Below are 17,985 nucleotides of genomic sequence, written 5' to 3' on the forward strand. Positions count from 1 at the left end.
CCCCCTGCCCCAGCCCTGAACCCCATCCCGCACCCAAACTCTTTCCTGAAACCCACGCCCCAACCCCCTGCCGCAACTTGGACCCCCCTCCTGCTCTCCAAACTCCACACCCCCAGCTGGAGCCCTCACCCTCACCCTCACACCCCAACCTCCTGCCCCAGCCTGGATCTACCTCCCACACCCTGAACCCCTCATTTCTGGCCCCAGTCCAGAACCTGCACTTCCACCCCAAAGCCCATGTCCCCTCCCACACCCCAACCCCCTGCCTCAGCCCAGACCCCTCCCACACTCTGAACCTCTCATCCCTGGCCCCACCCCAGAGCCCACACCCCCAGCCGAAGCCCTCACTCCCTCCCACTCCCCAACCACCTGTCCCAGCCCGGTGAAAATGAGGGAGTGGAGTGAGGGTGAGGGAGAGCGAGCGACAGAGGGCGGGGGGAATGGAGTGAGCGGGGGTGGGGCCTCGGAGACGGGGCGGGGCAGGGCCTCGGTGATGGGGTGGCAATGGAAGGGGCCTTGGAGAAGGGTTAGGGCAGGGGTGTTCAGTTTTGTGTGATTAGAAAGTCAGCAGCCCTAATGCTGACTTTCGGGGGCAGGGGGCAAAACCGGGGGGCCTGCTGTAGTCTGATCAATGGCTGGAGTTCCAAGTGGTGCCTGTTGGCTCACAGTGGAGCAAGTTCAGCCTTTCCTTTCGAAAACTCAGCCGGGCATTTTGAAGGAGAATCTCAGCTTTCTTCTTCCTTTCGTTCAAGTGAATCGCTCTAGATTTTATGGCTGTGGGTAAATACTTGAAAATGTGAACTCCAAAGGCTCAAAAACCAGAGAGCAAATCATTTATTGATTTATTAACCTCATGATTTGGGGGGACATGACATGATTTTTGAACATGGGGTGTTTAGCCAGGAGAGTGGGGGGTAACCCCCCAATTCTGGCAAAAAGTGGTGTGGGATCTTCAGCAACGACCCCTGATTGGGATCTCAGTTTTATGGCTCCTCCGGCAGGTGGTCCAGCAGCAGAGCACCCCCTAGCCCCACTGGCTCAGTATTGACACAAAGGACCTCCAGCTCCTGCATTCCAAGCAGTGCAGGCTGGAAGATTCATAGTTGGCCAGGGGGAACTCAGACCAAATCTGAGTGATATTTGATGAGGAGGTAAACAATCATGAGTTAAAAGGTCTTGCAAAAACAAATCCTCAGATACCCGCAGATGCTCCTGCACATTGGCATTCTCTGACATCACGGCCTGCTCCTGTTCCTCCTCCTGTTCATGTGTAGATAAAAGCCTGAAACACTTGGAGAGCTTTAATTTTCTCTGCCCCATGCAGAGGTAACAGGATAAATGATCCACACCTCTGCTTACTTCTCTGTGGGGAAAACACATCTATTCTGCATTGCTCGAGCCACAGGGTGACTCATGGGAATGCAAACGTTCTCACTGACCTCCCGAGAGCCACATCAAACACGGAGCCGTGGCAGGAAACAAACCTACCAGACTGTAGGTCACGGCAAGTTCGGCTCTGGACTGTATTTCACCTGCAAACTGTTAACAATACAGGCAGCTCCGGAGGGAGTGCCACCAAAACACTCCCGGTTCAGCTTTGTGTTGACAATAACAGACCCAGAGCTAGGTTCTTGACACCACTGGTGTAAGGATAAGGACGCGACAGGTGAAGCCTCTGGTATGGCACTCGAGGTGTATATGTTCTGTATGCGGCTCCTCCAATACATTACGTAAAGAAGAACCCCACGGACTAGACAGTGCCATATAGGTACAACCCTGCGCAGGGCAAATCCACTGCCCATAGGAGTATGAGGCCCAAAGCTTGCAGAGCTCCCCAGCCTGGGCCCACGGCTGTGCCCCACAGGAGGATGCAGGGTGCCCTCCCCCCTGCTGCTCACCAGCTTTGTCTCTCCACTCCAGTCCTTTCACCACGGTGGCCAGTGTCCACAAGGCTACTAGCCGGGAGCAGACCCTGCACCCTCCAGCAGGCCTGTTTCAGGACGGCATCAATGTGCATTAGGTACCTTTAGTTCCCACCAGCGGGGTCTACACGGGCTGGCTAGAGTGCGACGTGCGAGTGCTGCACAACTCACACCCCCATAGAGCGGACTGCGGCGCCATGTAGACAATCCCATCGGTGCCTAAAGGGGCAGTTAGGCACCTAAATCCAACAATTAGGCACCACTAGCATTCACAAAAGCCCACTCAGCTGCTACCCTATAGGCACCTAAAGCCCCAGGCATCTACTTTTCCACTGTTGAAGTCTGTGAGGCGCTTACACTTGGTGGTGGTGGCCTCTGCGCAATAGCCCAGGAATCAGAGCTCTCACCCGGATCCAAATCCCCCCTCTGCCTGATGTGGGGCAGGGCCTCGAACCCTGCTCCCACCTCCCAGGAGAGTGCCCAGGCCCCTGGGCTCTGGGGTCTCTCTCCTGGTGAAGCTGTTCCCAGTGGTGCAGAGGCAGGCTGCGGGGCCTGGCATAGCACTGGGCCAATGCTCGGCTTTGGCGCCCGTCTCCCGCGGGGGAGTTGCTGCCGTGTTGTGCAGCAGATGCTCGGCTGCGATTTGGAGACGGGGCTGCAGATGCCTCACGCACTGGGTCCTACAGGCTCTAGCATCTGGTGGGCTCATACCCAAGGGACCAGTTAGGATCTATGATACACACAGTAATTCCTATCTTGGCCTGTAGGGGGCAGTCCAGTAGAGGGGTACAGGGTAACCCTGCCCCAGGGTGTTTCTCACGTCTGTTGCCTGGGGTGCCCCTTCCAGGCCGTCCCTATGTTAGAGGGCAGGTTTCCCTGTCGGGGGCTCAGTCAAGCAGCCTGGTCTCATTGGGGCCTCACCTCATTCTCCTCCTGTCTAGCTGCAGCGGTTGGATCACATCTGTTATTGCAGGCAGCTCCCCCTGGGAGAGACCATTAGGCTGCAAGCCCCAAACTCCCACCCCATTGACGATGCGCGACCTGCCCCAGGCCCTTTCCATGCAGAGACGTCCCTTCGCTGTGGTCAGAACACACTGCCCCCTGTCCCAGGCTAATCCCTGGTGGCTGGGGCACTGCACTGCACTGTTAGTTCACATTAGTGCCCCATTGAGAGACTTGAAGGGCACCTGCCTCTGTGCTCCTGCTGCAGCTTCTGCAGCCTCCTCTCCTGGCTGCATCCCCTTCCCTTCCTCTGCCTCCAGTTCCCAGGCTGCTGGACCCCTCACGTCCTCTGGCTCCCTAGTCCCTCTCCACTAGGCCGTCACAGCACCTTCTAGAGGCTGAAATGAATCCCTGCCCCTCCAGGAATGACCCTTGGCTCCGTCCCTTGCCACCAGCCCGTTCTGAACCGCTACAATGGGCTCTGTGCAGACAGGGGCGGCCCTAGGCGAGCTGCCAGGAACTGGAGCCCTAGGCAAACCATGCAATTGGCGCCCCACCCCCACCCCCAAGGGCAGATCTAGGCTGAGGTTTTTGGTAAACTGGGAAACATTTTGCCCCTTTTTTCCTTGTAATGTTTTTTAAGCGTTTGGGTTTTTTTAAACAGAGACTTAATTATTCGGTTTGTCCATCCGTCCATCTGTCCAACCAATGTTTCTGAGATCAGATAAAATAGAGAGACACAATTTTCAGAATAGATTTGTACACGACAGCTAGATGATATTTCAATCCGATTTCAAATAAAAATGCATTAAAAATGTTAATTATAATTTTTATTATTACAAATCCAAAATCATCCATTACGCTATCCTGCTTTAACTGCCATTACCACCACATCCGATATAGAAAGAAATAAAACTCTTCAATGAACTTTAACCTGTATTTACAAAACACTCCGAATAAAAAACACTCTGTGCTCTTAAAACATGACTTTTCTTGCTTTAAGTTTTGAAAATTCAGTCACTAGTTCTTTTAGATCCAGTTTTCCAGCTCTTTCATGCTCTATTGACATTGTGGCAAGTCCAACAAGTCTCCACCATTGTCGAACACAGATATGTTTTTACCAATTTTAACTTTGAGAAGCTATGTTCCCCACTAGCTACGGAAACTGGCAAAGTTAAAAGAGCTATAAAAATGTTTGGAAAACTGTCTGAGTTTATTTTCACAAACAAACTTCAGGAGTGGAATGTTTCTTAAGTCATCTGGAAAAAGCCTGAATGAAGCTCACTACATAAATCTGTAACATCAATGTCTTCTGAATTTTCATGAGTCAATGCCGACACCAGTTTTATACAAAATTCTCTTATCTGTTTTGCTGTTTTCTTTTGCAAGCTGTGGATATCATATAGAAAGCCAAATACTGACTCTAACTGCTGCATGTATTGAAATCTTTCATCAACCGAGTCAATAGCAGTATCAAGGACTGTGAAGTAGAAATTCACTTTGAACCTTTGTTTTGGATTCTGAATGGGTGTGTCTCGTCCTTCATACGAAAACTGCTGTTTCTTTTGCCGAATCAGAACTGGCTCTGCTTCAAATTCTGTCGGAAAGTCTATTTCTTCAGCAAGCTTAAGAGAATCTACCAGTGTTCTTTCGAACCCTTCATCACTTCTCAATTCCTCCAGAATATTTTTATTTTGCTGCAGTTTTTGAATAGCAGAATGTACGTTCAAGTTCTTTTCCTGAAGCTGCTTACTAGTGAGGTTAATCTCAAAAAGGATATTATACCACAAAATGAGTGAAAAGTCACAAATTTGAACTTGAAAAGACCATTTGCAAGAGCTTCTGCATCTGAACGTGTCATATTTCCAGATGATCCAATAAAGGTAGTATCATCAGAAATTTCAATTAGGGCATCATAAATGTTTCCAAGTTCATAGTGAAGAGGCTTCAAAGCATCAATGCGACTCTCCCATATTGTCTGACTAAGTGGCTTCACAGTTAGAGAATTCACATGGCGAGTCAGAATCTCCCAACGGCATGTTCAGCCTGAGACAAACACAAACACGTTGCACCAGGTCAAAGAAACTGCTTGCCTCCAAACAGCATCTAGCAGCATCATTGACAACCAAATTCAGGGAAAGCGCACTGCAAGGAACGAAAAAGGCCCGAGGATTGATTTCCATCATTCTCCTTTGCACACCATTGTCTTTACCCTTCCTATTACTCACATTATCATAGTCTTGGCCACGTAAGTTTTCAACAGATTAATGACATTGTTTCAAGCTCTTGTAGAATAGTTTCAGTCATAAATGCTCCAGTTGTCTCCTTCAGTGATACAAAACCCAAAAAATGTTCCTTTATGAGCACTTCAACATTATCTTCATCTGCAGACTTTTCCATATTCACAAAGGTAAGGGAAATTCATGAACTTGTTCGGGTCCATGTTCCACAAGAATTTGCCGCACGCTGTCATCACATCTGGGCCATGAAGCTGGGTCCCCATACTGTAACTTGTTTGTAACATCTTCATCCTTTCTTCCAGAATTCTACTTCATTTACTTCAATTTCTGCATGTGTCCGAAGGTGAATACATTTTTTCCACTTCCATATCAGTCTGATGCTGTGAGCTGCCTTCATCTAGAAGTAAGTTTCTTGATGTTCCAAACTGCGCTTGTGCTGGGGCTTACAAAACACAAAAAGTCTACACCCACTAAAAACAATGCCTGACAGAGCAGTACTGGGGAAGGCTAAGCCCCCTACCTTTTGGGCTCGATCCTGCTAAGACCGAGGGTATATTCACCTATGAAATTTTTCCCCGACAGACGGGTCTGAGTGAGGACTCTAATCCTCCCCCTATTGCCCGGCACTTCTACAACTCAGGGTGTGCACATGATGGCATAACCTTTTAGCAATATTTAGAAGTACAGTAACTCCTCACTTAAAGTCATCCCGCTTAACGTTGTTACGTTGCTTGTCAATTAGGGAACATGCTCATTTAAAGTTGTGCAATGCTCCACTCTTACGTTGTTTGGCTGCCTGCTTTCTCCACAGGTGGCAGCCTCCGTATGCGCCCCCCCCACCAGCGCCTCCCGCCCATCAGCAGACCCCGTGGATCAGCGCCTTCCCCCGCCTCCTGCCCGGGGCAATCAGCTGGCTTGTGGCGTTTTGGAGGCAGGAAGGACGGGGGAGGAGCGAGGACTCGGTGCGCAGGCTCCCCCTCCCTCCCCTGACTCCCGAACATCGCAAGCCAGCTGATTGCCACGGGCAAGAGGCAGGGGGGAGGGAGGGGGAGCCTGCACTAAGACCTTGCTCCTCTCCCTTCCCTCCTGCCTCCTAAATGCTGCAAGCCAGCTGATTGACCTGGGCAGGAGGGAGGGGGGAGGAGGGAGGACTCGTCGCACAGACTCCCCCCTGCCTCCTGAACTTGGCAAGCCAGCTGATTGCCACAGGCAGGAGGGAGGAGCCAGAACTCGGCGTGCCTCCCCCCTCCCTCCCCTGCCTCCCGAACACGTCAATCAGCTGGCTAGCGGTGTTTAGAAGGGAGGGGGGAGGAGCCAGGACCCAGCGTGCGAAGTAAAGGGGGAGGAGGTGGGGGGGAAGGGGTAGAGTGGGCGGGCTGAAGGTTGAGCCCCCCACTCCTGGTGCTTGCAGAGTAGGGAAAGCTGCCCTGGAACCTAACCCCCTCATTTACATTAATTCTTATGGGGAAATTGGATTTGCTTAACATCGTTTCACTTAAAGTCGCATTTTTCAGGAACAGAACTACGACGTTAAGTGAGAAATTACTGTATGTTCAATCACAGTGCGTGTCTTCCCCCTTTCACAATTCTCCACCCAAAACTGTTATGCTTAGAAGAAGCCCACGGGATCTTTTTCAGGGGAAATGGCAATACACCGCGTTTATTGAAGCTACAACAATTAGCATATGCATTCAATCACACACACATCCCCCCCACACACTGCCAGTCTATGTTATAGTTACCAGTTTAGAGTCCAGATCAATCTAGTGGCCCGTTAGGTTGATCACGTTTAGGGAGGAGCCGGGTTCTGTCCGCCATGACATGATGCTCCGGGGACGTCTTGGCAGGACGAACCCAAAGTTTCATGGTAAGGCACCCTGTTTACATAGTGATTTTCCTTTATTGGGACCAATGAGTTTTGCACCATCGTGCTGTAATCAATTGTTGTTTGACAAGTGCTTGTTTTCTTAAATTGTCCTCCTTACTTTTTATTTTGTTTTTTTATCAAGTTTTTTAGGGAGTTCTCCCAGGCTGGTTTTGATCGCAGCTATTTTGTCCCCATTGATAGGTGCCTGTTTCATTTTTAGAGTTGTTAATCTGCCCTCCTCTGACATTTCAATAGGGGCATGTTGCAGCCTCCTGGAGCCCTTGCGTCTGTCTCCGGTTCCTTCCTAGACCATCTGGTTCAGCGATGCCCTTCACACTTATCTCTTAACACACACATTTCTTATTTACACACAAAACAGAATTAATTTACACAGAACATTTTGAACAGGAACATCAAGTTGCAGTGCAAAAGAAAACAATCATGGCATTCTTTTACTGATTTTAAAATGCTAAACCTACAACAAAGGGGTGACTTTAAAACGTCTGTTACTGCCTTGAAATCAGCCCAGACACAGATTCCGGCTGATGCAGCTTTACCAAATGGCCCATTAGGCCATTCCTTTCTGCTATCCAAAAAAGGGTGGCTGGCAGGATATGATCAAATCATACACCAATACATTTAACACAAGCTACATTATTATTCTTTATTTTTCATTTTAAATTATACAAAATACAAACATAAAATCCTATTACTACAACTGTATACCATAGGCCTTATATTGCTAACAAGTCTCTTTCAGCGACAAATGTAGAAGCCTGTGCTTTTGGAATAGGAGGAGCTGAGCTCCATCTCTGCTGTCCCCAGGAAGTTCTGGGTAGCCAACAACTGTGTGTGCTACGTGGCCTTGGATTTATTAAAATGCACAACAGTTTACCCAGTGCAGGGAACACAGCTTACGTGGCATACGGACCCTTTTGGCCCTCGCGACAGAGACCAGTGGGAGCTGCGTGCGCTCAGCCCCTCTCGAGATCAGCCCCACAGAACGTTTTCCCTTCTCCCGGATTTGTTCTCTGGCTGCTGCCCTGAGAATGGGAGGCCTCCCTATTCAGAGCCCCATTAGACTCCAGGCCACACATGCATAGCGAGAGGCTGACAGGACGTGGAGGGACAAATTAAACCATCCGATTGGCTCATCCTCCAGCCATTCATTCTCTGCTCTGTTGACAGAGGCATCTCCACACACCGATGCCGGGTCCCAGCACCAACGTTCTGGACTCTAGGTGGAGACAAGAGGGGCCCTCCCCTTGTGCTCCCACCCAGTCCCCAAACTGTGTCCAGGAGCCCACTTGCTGTTGAGCTGCGTGCACCGTGCACCGGGATCTCCGCATCCATTTCTCTATGATCTCATATGGCGTCCAACATCACAATAACTAAGAACTTGCAGCACGCACATGCGTCCCATGCACCTTTGCATTGGAGCAAAGGATTCTGGGATACACTTAAGACCTTCCATCAGCCTATCCCCGGGCCCTTTGGCGTAAATGGAGACGCTCCTTTGGAGGAGAAGGAGGTTGGCGGGAACTTTGCAACTGGTGCAGAGTGATCAAGGACGGGTCTGCTGGCAAGTGTCCAGAGCCGTCACATGACTATTCTGCAGCCTCTAAGGTCTGGCGCTCTCTGCCTGCGTGCAAGATCACGCTTGCTGCTGCTCCTCTGCACTAAATGTGTCCGCGTGGCTGTCTCGTAGCAAGATGTGTGTCGGCCCCTCTGAGAAGAGTTTGGACCAGGGAAAAGGGTTTTTCCTGCTGCAGGAGGCAGATGCTGGTAGCTGTGCATGTCCTTGCAACAGTGTCCCTGCCCTGCTCAGATCATAGACACCCTGTTCTTAATGTACACGTGGTAGGGGTCGCTCCGCTTGTCCACCTTCCTGGACTTGGTGTAGCCCAGAATCAAACTCCCCACCGTGGCGGCAAACAGGATCATCACAAACAAGATGTACATGTAGGAATAGTTATCCTTGCTGGCTAGCTTGACGTGACTGCCATTTGTCTGCCCCATGGCCTGGTCTGGTGGGCACAGGATGGCACCGTGAAGCGTTTGGTTCAGGGCCTCCAGCATTGACTGCAGGCTTTGGTACCATGTCTCCGTCAGGTTCCCCACCTCCATGTCCTCGCAACTCCCAGGAAACTTTCTGCCAGGATAAAGGGGGAAAAGTGACTTCAGTAAGGCCTCACTGGGGGCGGGGCACGGGGGAGGCACATACACAGTAAACCTGGGATTGAGCTGCAGGGCTACATATGGCAGTGTAGACATCCGGGCTTGCGCTAGAGCCTGGGCTCTGAAACCTGGCGACGGGGTGGGTCTCAGAGCCTGGGTCCGACCCGAGTCTGGATGTCTACACTGCTAGTTTTAGCCCTGCAGCACGAGTCTCAGTCAGTTGACTCGGACTCTGAGATCGCAGGTTATTTCACAATGCTTTGAGGGAACTTACAAGTCACACAGCATCACTGCTGCAAGACAGGCCCTGCGGTCATGCTGGCTGATTAGCACCAGTGTACAACTTGTGCATATTGGTGAGATGGAATCAAAGTGCAGATCACATAACATTGTGATGTCACCTTCCCCCAAAGGATCCCAAAGCGTAATCCTAATGTATCACCAGCCACAGACACGCAGCGCCACGGAGATGCAGCCACCTCTGGTGCGGAGCACAGCAACCAGACAGCTCACAGTGGGGACATTTTGGCCATGTGCACTTCGGAAAACCCCTGTTCTTATGTAGGGAAATCCTGATCCTTTCCTCTGGGTCTGCAAGATAGTCGCAACAGATCCATTGCAGGGTGCCGGGCGCAGGATTTGTGAAGTCTGTAGAGAAGCTCTGGCATAGGCCTTACAGATCATGGCTGTGCAGGGGCTCTCTGGGCATGGCTCTGATGATGGATTGAGATAGGGTGCTACTGGGGCAGGAGGGTCTCCGAGCCACACAGATCCACCAGCCCTAGGCCCTGATGTACAGGGGGCTGGGGCCGGGGGTGGGGGGAGGAGGGTAAGTAGAGCCCACTGACAGTAACTGCCTCTTTAGGCCTGGTGGGACAGGAAGCTATTAGTGTTCAGCACAGCTGGAAGGATTTTCCCCCATCTCGTCTCTGTCTCCCACTCTGCGCTACACCAAAGCTCTGGTGATCCCTCACCAGGTGGGAACCTCGGCAGAGGTTCTCCTCGTATTTCTGTTCCCTGCTTTGCACCGCCCCTCTAGTAGCCACCCTGGGGACTTTCCCTCGGCCAAGAGTGACAAACTACGGATCGGTCCCTTCCTTCCACACCCGGGGGTCTAGCTTCAGCCTGCTTTCTGAAGGCCCCCGGAGCAGAGTGCAGCACAGAGGAGACCATCCGGCAAGGTCTACACCTCCATCCACATGGCCCCTGTAACTGGGTGATCACCAGTGCCGACAACACGCTCCCTTCATTGTGCTCCCAGCTGGGAGGGGCACCGTGGAAGACCCTGGTTAGACAGACGCGCAATCAGCCCCTGTCCATCATGTGCTGGGGCAGCCGGAGAGCAGTCATCCCTGGGGGCCTAACCCCATGTCAGGTAAGCCTGGGTAAATTCTTTGTACTTACACAGCATCTCCCATCCAAAGAGCGAGACAAAGGGGCCATGTGGTGTTGGCATCCGTCCCGTTGTGGAGATAGACAGGTACGGAGATCCCCAAGGTCACACAAGAAGTCACAGATGTCCACAGATAGGCTCCCTCGGGGCAGTCACCCTCAGAGAGGCCAGAGACCGAGTAGGCCTGCAGTGTGGGTAGCCCATTGGTGAGGTGGGGCGGAGGAGCTGGTCCCGTTGCTGCCTTCACAGGGCCTGTCCTGTGGACAGACAGAGGATGAGTCTCCAGGGCTGTCAATCAGGCACCATCATTTAGTTAAACTAAACATTAAAGTGGGAGAGCTCTCTGGGGCAGGTACCACCTTCTTGGTTCCGCGTCTGTACAGCGCCGAGCACAACGGGGCCATGATCTTACACGGGGCCCCAGTTTAACCTATGCCATGTGTGGCTCTCTGCCCCTCTCCAGTGGCTCAGCCCCAGAGATTTCAGATGGTGCCACAGCCATTTTGCTAACGGATCTGTTCATTTCACTCAAGCAGTGGAGACTGACGCTCTTCGATTCAGAGCTTCAATCCCAGCAGACAACCTGCCCGGGACACTGTCACGCGAGGCACTGTTGTAATGCAACAAACCAACCACCTGATCAAACCTCCGGAGATTTCAGAAAAGCTTTCGGCTTGCTTAGGGGCCACGCTGTGAGTCTGCTCCGGTTCTAGCTGCTCCCCAGCCCGGAGCTGGTCTCTCCTTCCCAGCATGTCGGGAAAGGATGTAAAAGTCAAACGAACCGAACAGTGACTCTGGGGAAAGGTGAGCCCCTGGCGTGAGTGGAGGTGCAGGGAAACCCTGAAATAAGGGGGTGGAAGTGTGAACACAGGGGCCTTGGGGGAGGGGAATGGAGAGATGCCAGGAGCGCCTGGCGTGTGCAATACACTCATCCCACAGCAGCACCAAAGCGTACGCCCCTCTAATTAAACTGCCCCCCAGAAACACTGCAGAGTGGGGCAGCGTTGGGCACTCAAAGCTCGAGCTGGGGAGTTAATCACAGCTAATTGCCAGGGGTTGAGCCTCCTTCCAACTGCTGAGTGAGGCTGAACACCCTCGAGTCCCAAGGACTTGTGGAGCATGGAGGATGCTCCCGGGATCAAGCCCCTGGTACTAATTGGGCCTAGCTGTGAGCTCAGCTGTAAGGAGTGAACGTTCCTACAACAGCACCACACCTACGGTAATACATGTTGATGGGGAAAGGTGCAAAGGGAAGCCACAGAGAGGAAAGGCCTGTTGATATAGCTCAGGGACTGTGTTAATGCCATGCCCCGTAACCAAGAGAAGGGTTGGACCGAAAATCAATGGACCAAAATTGGTGTGTCAGAAATTAGGTCTAATTGGTGAACAAATTCACGAGGGGAAGGGCTGTTTACCCATTGCATCCTTCTGGGGTCCTCAAAAAAACCCAACACTTTTGGGAGGAGTGTGGGGGGGAAGAGTCAAGAGGATGAAACTGGCTGCCAACAACCGCTGGCTGAGAGACCGGAGAACAGGAATGGAGCAAGATTCCTCATTACGGCGAGATTCCCCATCACGGCTGCCACCCCCACCAGCTCCTGGGACCCAGAACCCACCATGACACTGTTAGGCCTTCGTCGTCCTGATTCTCAGCAACGTCCCGACAGGGCCAGGCCAAGAGAAGGAGCCAGACTCAGGCCACATCTACTCTACAGACCTGTATCGGTATCACTACATCGCTCAGGGATGTGAAAAATCCACCCCCCTGAGTGACGCACTTCTACTGACCTAGCTCCTCGTGTAGACAGCGCGATATCGATGGGAGAGTTTCTCCCGCCAACATAGCCGCCGCCTCTCAGGGAGGTGGATTAACTACGCCACTGGGAGAAACTCTCCTGTCAGTGTAGGAGCGTCTTCACGTAAGCGCTACAGCGGCGCAGCTGTGCCGACGCAGCGTTTGAAGTGTAGACCTGCCCTCAGTGCTGCAGGTTTTGATTCCAGCCCTGGGGCAGTGTTCTGGCTGGCCAGGCAGTTGCATGAGAGCAACGGGGGCCCGAGCAGCACAGGCCCTTGTGCAGCTGCACAGGTCGCACAGACCCACGACGGTCACTGCTGCTCTGGCCGAGATTCCCCTCCACCACACAAGGTCTGTGCCGGTCAGCTGATCTGCACAGGATGGCCTTGCAGCTCAAGCGCAGCACTAGGGCTCAGGAGATCTGGCTTCTATTCCCCGCGCTACCACAGAATGTCCCAAAGCAAGTCCTGTAGCCGCACTCTGACTCAGTTTCCCCATCTGAGACCCAGGGATAACAATACTCCCCTGCCACGTAGGGGTACGGTGAGGCTTAATTCACTAGTGTTTTGGAAGCGCTTAGAGCTCCTTCAGTGGTCGGGCCAAATTGAAGTGTGGTGTAAGCAGGTCTAACTCCTGCTCTACTGCAGAGGCTCACAATTGCTCTACTGCTGCATTGCAAGGAGATGGCTTTGGCAGATTACACCCGGGGGTGGGGGGGCGCCAGCGGTTAAGGCCTCCTTTAACCACCCGAGGAGTTTCACCCACTCACGCGGATGCTGCAGCCCTTTGTTCCTTCCCAGACAAACGATGGCAGCTGCCCATTGTTCCGCCCCTCACCAAGGCTGTAGCACAGAGGTGGGCAAACTACACCCCGCGGGACCATCCTGCCCGGCCCTTGAGCTCCTGGCCAGGGAGGCTACCCCCAGTCCCTTCCCCATTGACCCCCCTCCCCCACAGCCACACCGCCGCGGCGTCCAGACATGCTGCTCTGAGCAGCATGGTAAGGAGGCCAGGGCCAGGGGTTGGATAAGGGGCGGGGGATCCCGAGGGGAAGTCAGGGGACAGGGAGCAGGGGGCGGTTGGATGGGGCAGAGGTTCTGGGGGGCGGTCAGGGGATGGGGAACATGTGTGTGTTGGGGGGGTTGGATAAGTGTGGGAGTCTCAGGGGGTGGGGATAGGGGTCAGGGGACGGGGAACGGGGGGTTGGATAGGTGTGGGGTCCCAGGGGGCCTGTCAGGGGGCGGGAGTGTGGATAGGGGGCGGGGCAGTCAGGGGACTGGAAGCAGGGGGGTTGGATAGGGGGCGGCGGTCCCGGGAGGGGGCGGTCAGGCGACAAGGATTGGGGGGGTTGGATGGGTGGAGAGTTCTGAGGGGGGCAGTCAGGGGGTGGGAAGTGGGAGGGGGTGGATAGGGGGCAGTGGCCAGGCTGTTTGGGGAGGCACAGCCTTCCCTACCCAGCCCTCCATATCATTTTGTAACCCCGATGTGGCCCTCGGGCCAAAAAGTTTGCCCACCCCTGGTGTAGCAGAACATCGTGGTGTCGTTATTAGTCAGCACATGGCAACGCCCTCTCTCCTTCCCTCGCATCACTGGTACCCCATGTCCCAGCACTCAGGGGTCACAAGAGCCAAGGAACGACCGACAGAGGGGGCTCAGCGCCTGCATTCGATCAGTGACCGGACAAAGGAAGGAACTGCCGAGCCCAGGCAGAGGTGGGACGCAGACAGTAGAGAAAGGGGAGGATGTCATGCAGCCAGGGCTCCTGATGACTTGTTCCCTCTGCTTCCCCTGCCCCAGAGCTCAGCACCATCTGCACCATGCGTCCAACGTGCATCCACCAGCATCAATGGGAATCTGTCCTTCTCCCAAGGGACAAGCCCCTAATAAGCAGCGACAGGTCAGTCCTGTTAGAAACAGTGGCAGGCAAACCCTGGATCTGGATTTTGCATTTGGCTGAGAGGTTCCAGCTGCAAACAGCAGCCCCATTGCTGGAGCAGGAGATTAGGCCTCAGTTTGCCCCTGACTCTGGTCCCATTGCCAAGGAAGGGAACCGAGCTGGCCCATAAGTTGTAAGCATGTGCAGGGCCCCCAAGCCGCCCTTATGCTTAAGGTCCTCTCTGATCAATGCACTCACAGGGAGACAGACCCATCCACAGCAAGTGTCACTAATTATACTAGTGAATGCCCCTGCCCCGCCTGTTTGCTGAGGTGACACATCACATCTCTTTTACAAAGCGAGACCCAGGCACAAAGAGACACTTGCCGCAGGTCAGAGACAGGGCATGGCACCCAGGAGCACTATGGTAGCAACAGACCTTCTCCACATCGCTGTCACGGAGCTTAAACCAGGGTCAACGTCCTTTGTTTGTCTCGACTCAGCTGCCTTTAGAAGCACGTGTCCCACCCTGCCAAGGAACTGCCCCGCAGCAGCGCCGGTCAGATGGGCTCAGCTGAGCCCCCTTGGCGGTCTACGGCACTCAAGAGATGAAGGAGCGAAGCAGCAGGGGAGCAGTAGGGGGTTGCCAGGGGAGATGATCCACTCCAGGAAGTTTCACACCATCTGCATAATGAAGAGGCTGGAGAAGCCTTGGCCCAGGGGCTCCTATTCTAGTTTGGTAGCAATATTATTGCTTCCTGCGGGCTGCTGGCTTGCACCGACCCTGCAGGGAGGGAGCATTTGCCACAGTACCAGGCTAACCTCTAATCTCTTTTGAAAAGCTCCATGTAAAAGGTCACTTCTCCCTGGCCAGCCTTCAGAGATGGGCAGAAGAGACCTTGCTTTAACATCTCATCGGAAGCATGCCATCTCTAAGGGCTTGTCTACACGGGGAAACTTACTGGCATAATCATACCTCTACAGTGATACCCGTGAGCCATTTTTAAACAACTCGCGCTGGTGAAAGGGGTCATACGGCCCCTTCTGTAGATGGACGCTTGCTGCCCACAATAGAGGTAGCAGTACAGCAACAATCCTTACACCATCCACCTGTAACCCCAGAACCAACTTGGCCCCGGACCTGCCGTGGCTGGGAGGGGGCAGCCCAAACCCAGTCCCAGCTCAGACCTGCCGCGGCCGGGGGGGCACCTATCCCACGGCCCCAGCCCTGGAGCTACGGTGGGGAGAGGCACCTCTCCCCACAGCCCAGGTGGTGCAGTGGGGAGAGAGAGCTGGGGGGAGTTCTCTCTCCGCGCCGTAGCACCGGAGCACCCTTCTGCACCCAAAACTCCTCATCCCCGGACCCATCCCAGAGTCCACACCCCCAGACGGAGCCTCCATCTCCTGCACCCAACCCTCTGCCCCAGCCCTGAGCCCCTCATCCCTGGCCCCACCTCAGAGCCCGCACCCCCAACCCACAGCCCTCATGCCCCAGCATCCCAACCCTCTGCCCCAGCCCATAGCCCCCTCCTACACTCCAAACCCCTCGGCCCCACCCCCACCAGATGAATTTTGTTATGTGCACAATGATAAATCTTGGAACAGGACAGAAATGAAATTGCAACAGAACCTAAGGAATTAAAAGCCTCTGGATTCTTGTGTGTGCATTGACGCCTAATGGAAACTGTAATTTGACTTGCTTTGTGTCTGTGGCCGGTAAAATATCAGGATAAAGTCATTCCAGTGATTGTGACACTGGGTTTGAGGAAGCTTTGGTCTTATTAAAATGTAATTAGCATGTTACACTTGTGTTTTTAAAGGTGGCTTCCCCAAGCAATCCCAAATTGTTCTTCCCACAGCTGGCTGATGGTGGGCAGCAGGAGATCTCCCCAATCTGGGGGAATCTCTCTGGGCCCCACTGTTAGTTCTCCATCCTTTCTCCCGCTAATCACACACACCCCTGCCCTCCCCATTATCAATGTTTTAGAGTGACCCTTCCCTTCCTCCCTTTATGGGATTCAGACTCTCTGTGACAGGACTGACGGGGGTCTCCTCTCTGCATGGCCCCAATGGGGAAGGAAAGAGACTGGGGGGCAGAAGGGAGAGAGAAGATGGGCTGAAGGAGTCAAATGGGGCTAAACCAGAATGGAGGGGATTTTCTTCCTGGTAAAATGTACTGGAGTCTCATCTCTGAAAAGCCGCATCTTGAGATAGGTTTGAACCAGCAGCCTTTCAATTACCAGGCAAAGGTGTGAACCACAGAGAATGATGATTGCCTACTTCCCAACTTCATCTAAAAAGCACTTGCAGTGGTGCAACTGGTTAGTTCAAAGAGGAATACTGTGGGCGTTATGTATTCAAGCCTTACCTGGAACACTGGTTTCTATTACCTGTGTTGTTTCCCCAACTCGCTTTGCCTAATTCACATGGAAAGTGCCATACCAGGAAAAGGAGAGTAAGTTCTAAAATGTGGAAGTGGGTGCATAGCTGTGAAACATCCACCCTATGCTGCCATTAGTTCCAGTAGATTGTTCACTGGCAGGGTGAATTGATTCATTTGCTGCTGAGAAACCTGCCAGGACAGGCCTCTGGGCACCAGATCTCCCTGCTTCTTCCAGAACACCCCTGGCTTCTTCCCTGCTCCAGTCACTGCTGTAGGAGGGTCCTATATGCACTGAGCCAAAAGTTTTTCCAAGCCTTCTTAGCGCAGTTGGCAGCCTCAGAACCTCAGAGTTCAAGCATCAGAGAAGACAATGGTTTTTGCTCTCTGCTTCAGATTTTCTAATGGAAATCAGAGAAAAGAAACTATAGGAGAGTGGTTTCTAGACACCCTCCCACCCATCTAACACACACACACACACAGAGACTTTTCTAAGTCATTAACTTTTCCTTCTCTATGGAGTTTGTATTCTCCATAGAGCAAAATAAAACAAAAACGTGCAAGTCTAAGCCTAATACAGTATGAAACTCAATACAGATAAAATATCACCCTCAGAAATGTTCCAATAAACTTCTTTCATGGACTAGACTTATTTCTAGTCTGGGCCCAATCTTTTCATGTGGTATAGTCCTTGTTCCAGCTCAGGTGGTAGCTAGACGATCTCTCATGATTGCAGCCACCTTTGTTCTTTTCCACCCCCTTATATAGCTTTGGTACAAGGCAGGAATCTTTTGTGTCTCTCCTGGGGAAAAGCCCCAGGTTTAAGATGGATTCCTGTACCAGGTGACATGGTCTACTTCCTCACCTGTTCACTGGCCTTGCAGTCTGGAGGAAGAAAGGCCTCAAAGCGCTGTGTGCTGACTTTTTGAGCAAATGCAGGGCTGGCCAGGGAGGCATGTTCCCACTGGGTCCTCCCTGCCAGAATAAAATTGTCCCCACAGAGTCCTCCTTGCCAGAAGTCAACAGAGATCAAGGGCTCCCCTGCTGGTCCCATGGTGTAGGGCCGGCACTCAGGGCTTTGAATCTTGCAATCAAAGTTTGTCTCAATGTGACCTTGGGGTCCTTTGGTTGCCAGCTAGCCATCCTGGGATTTCCAAAGCTTCATCTTGCTCTCTCAAATGACATGGTAGCCTGTCTTTTGCCTGCTAGCTGTTGTGACTTGAGTGCAAGAAAGGACGTTTGATCCAGAAGGCTGGCCATGCCTGGAGTCCTGTAGATAGGATGCGAGCTGCATTTCCTCTCAGTCCTGAAGCTGGGCTGCAGCCTGGCCTAGGAGCCAGCCCTATTGGTTGACCTACTGGCCCAAAATCACATGGGTGGTGTTGGTATTCC

At 52.7% G+C, this 17,985-nt stretch overlaps 2 protein-coding genes across 3 annotated transcripts in view; both read right to left on the minus strand.

Annotated features, from left to right (window-relative positions):
• Positions 1-17,985, minus strand: part of LOC128823020 (zinc finger protein 883-like) — a 341,706-nt gene that overhangs the window by 111,083 nt on the left and 212,638 nt on the right. The window lies entirely within an intron of this gene.
• On the minus strand, positions 8,796-10,567 carry LOC128823109 (potassium voltage-gated channel subfamily E member 3-like). The gene is made up of 2 exons (XM_054005213.1): positions 10,554-10,567; positions 8,796-9,123 (listed from the first exon to the last, which is right to left on the minus strand). The coding sequence occupies exons 1-2, from the start codon at positions 10,565-10,567 to the stop codon at positions 8,796-8,798; spliced, it is 342 nt and encodes a 113-aa protein (XP_053861188.1).

This window comes from Malaclemys terrapin, chromosome 15, assembly GCF_027887155.1.
Source record: "Malaclemys terrapin pileata isolate rMalTer1 chromosome 15, rMalTer1.hap1, whole genome shotgun sequence".
In the NCBI taxonomy this organism is placed as follows: Eukaryota; Metazoa; Chordata; order Testudines; family Emydidae; genus Malaclemys; species Malaclemys terrapin.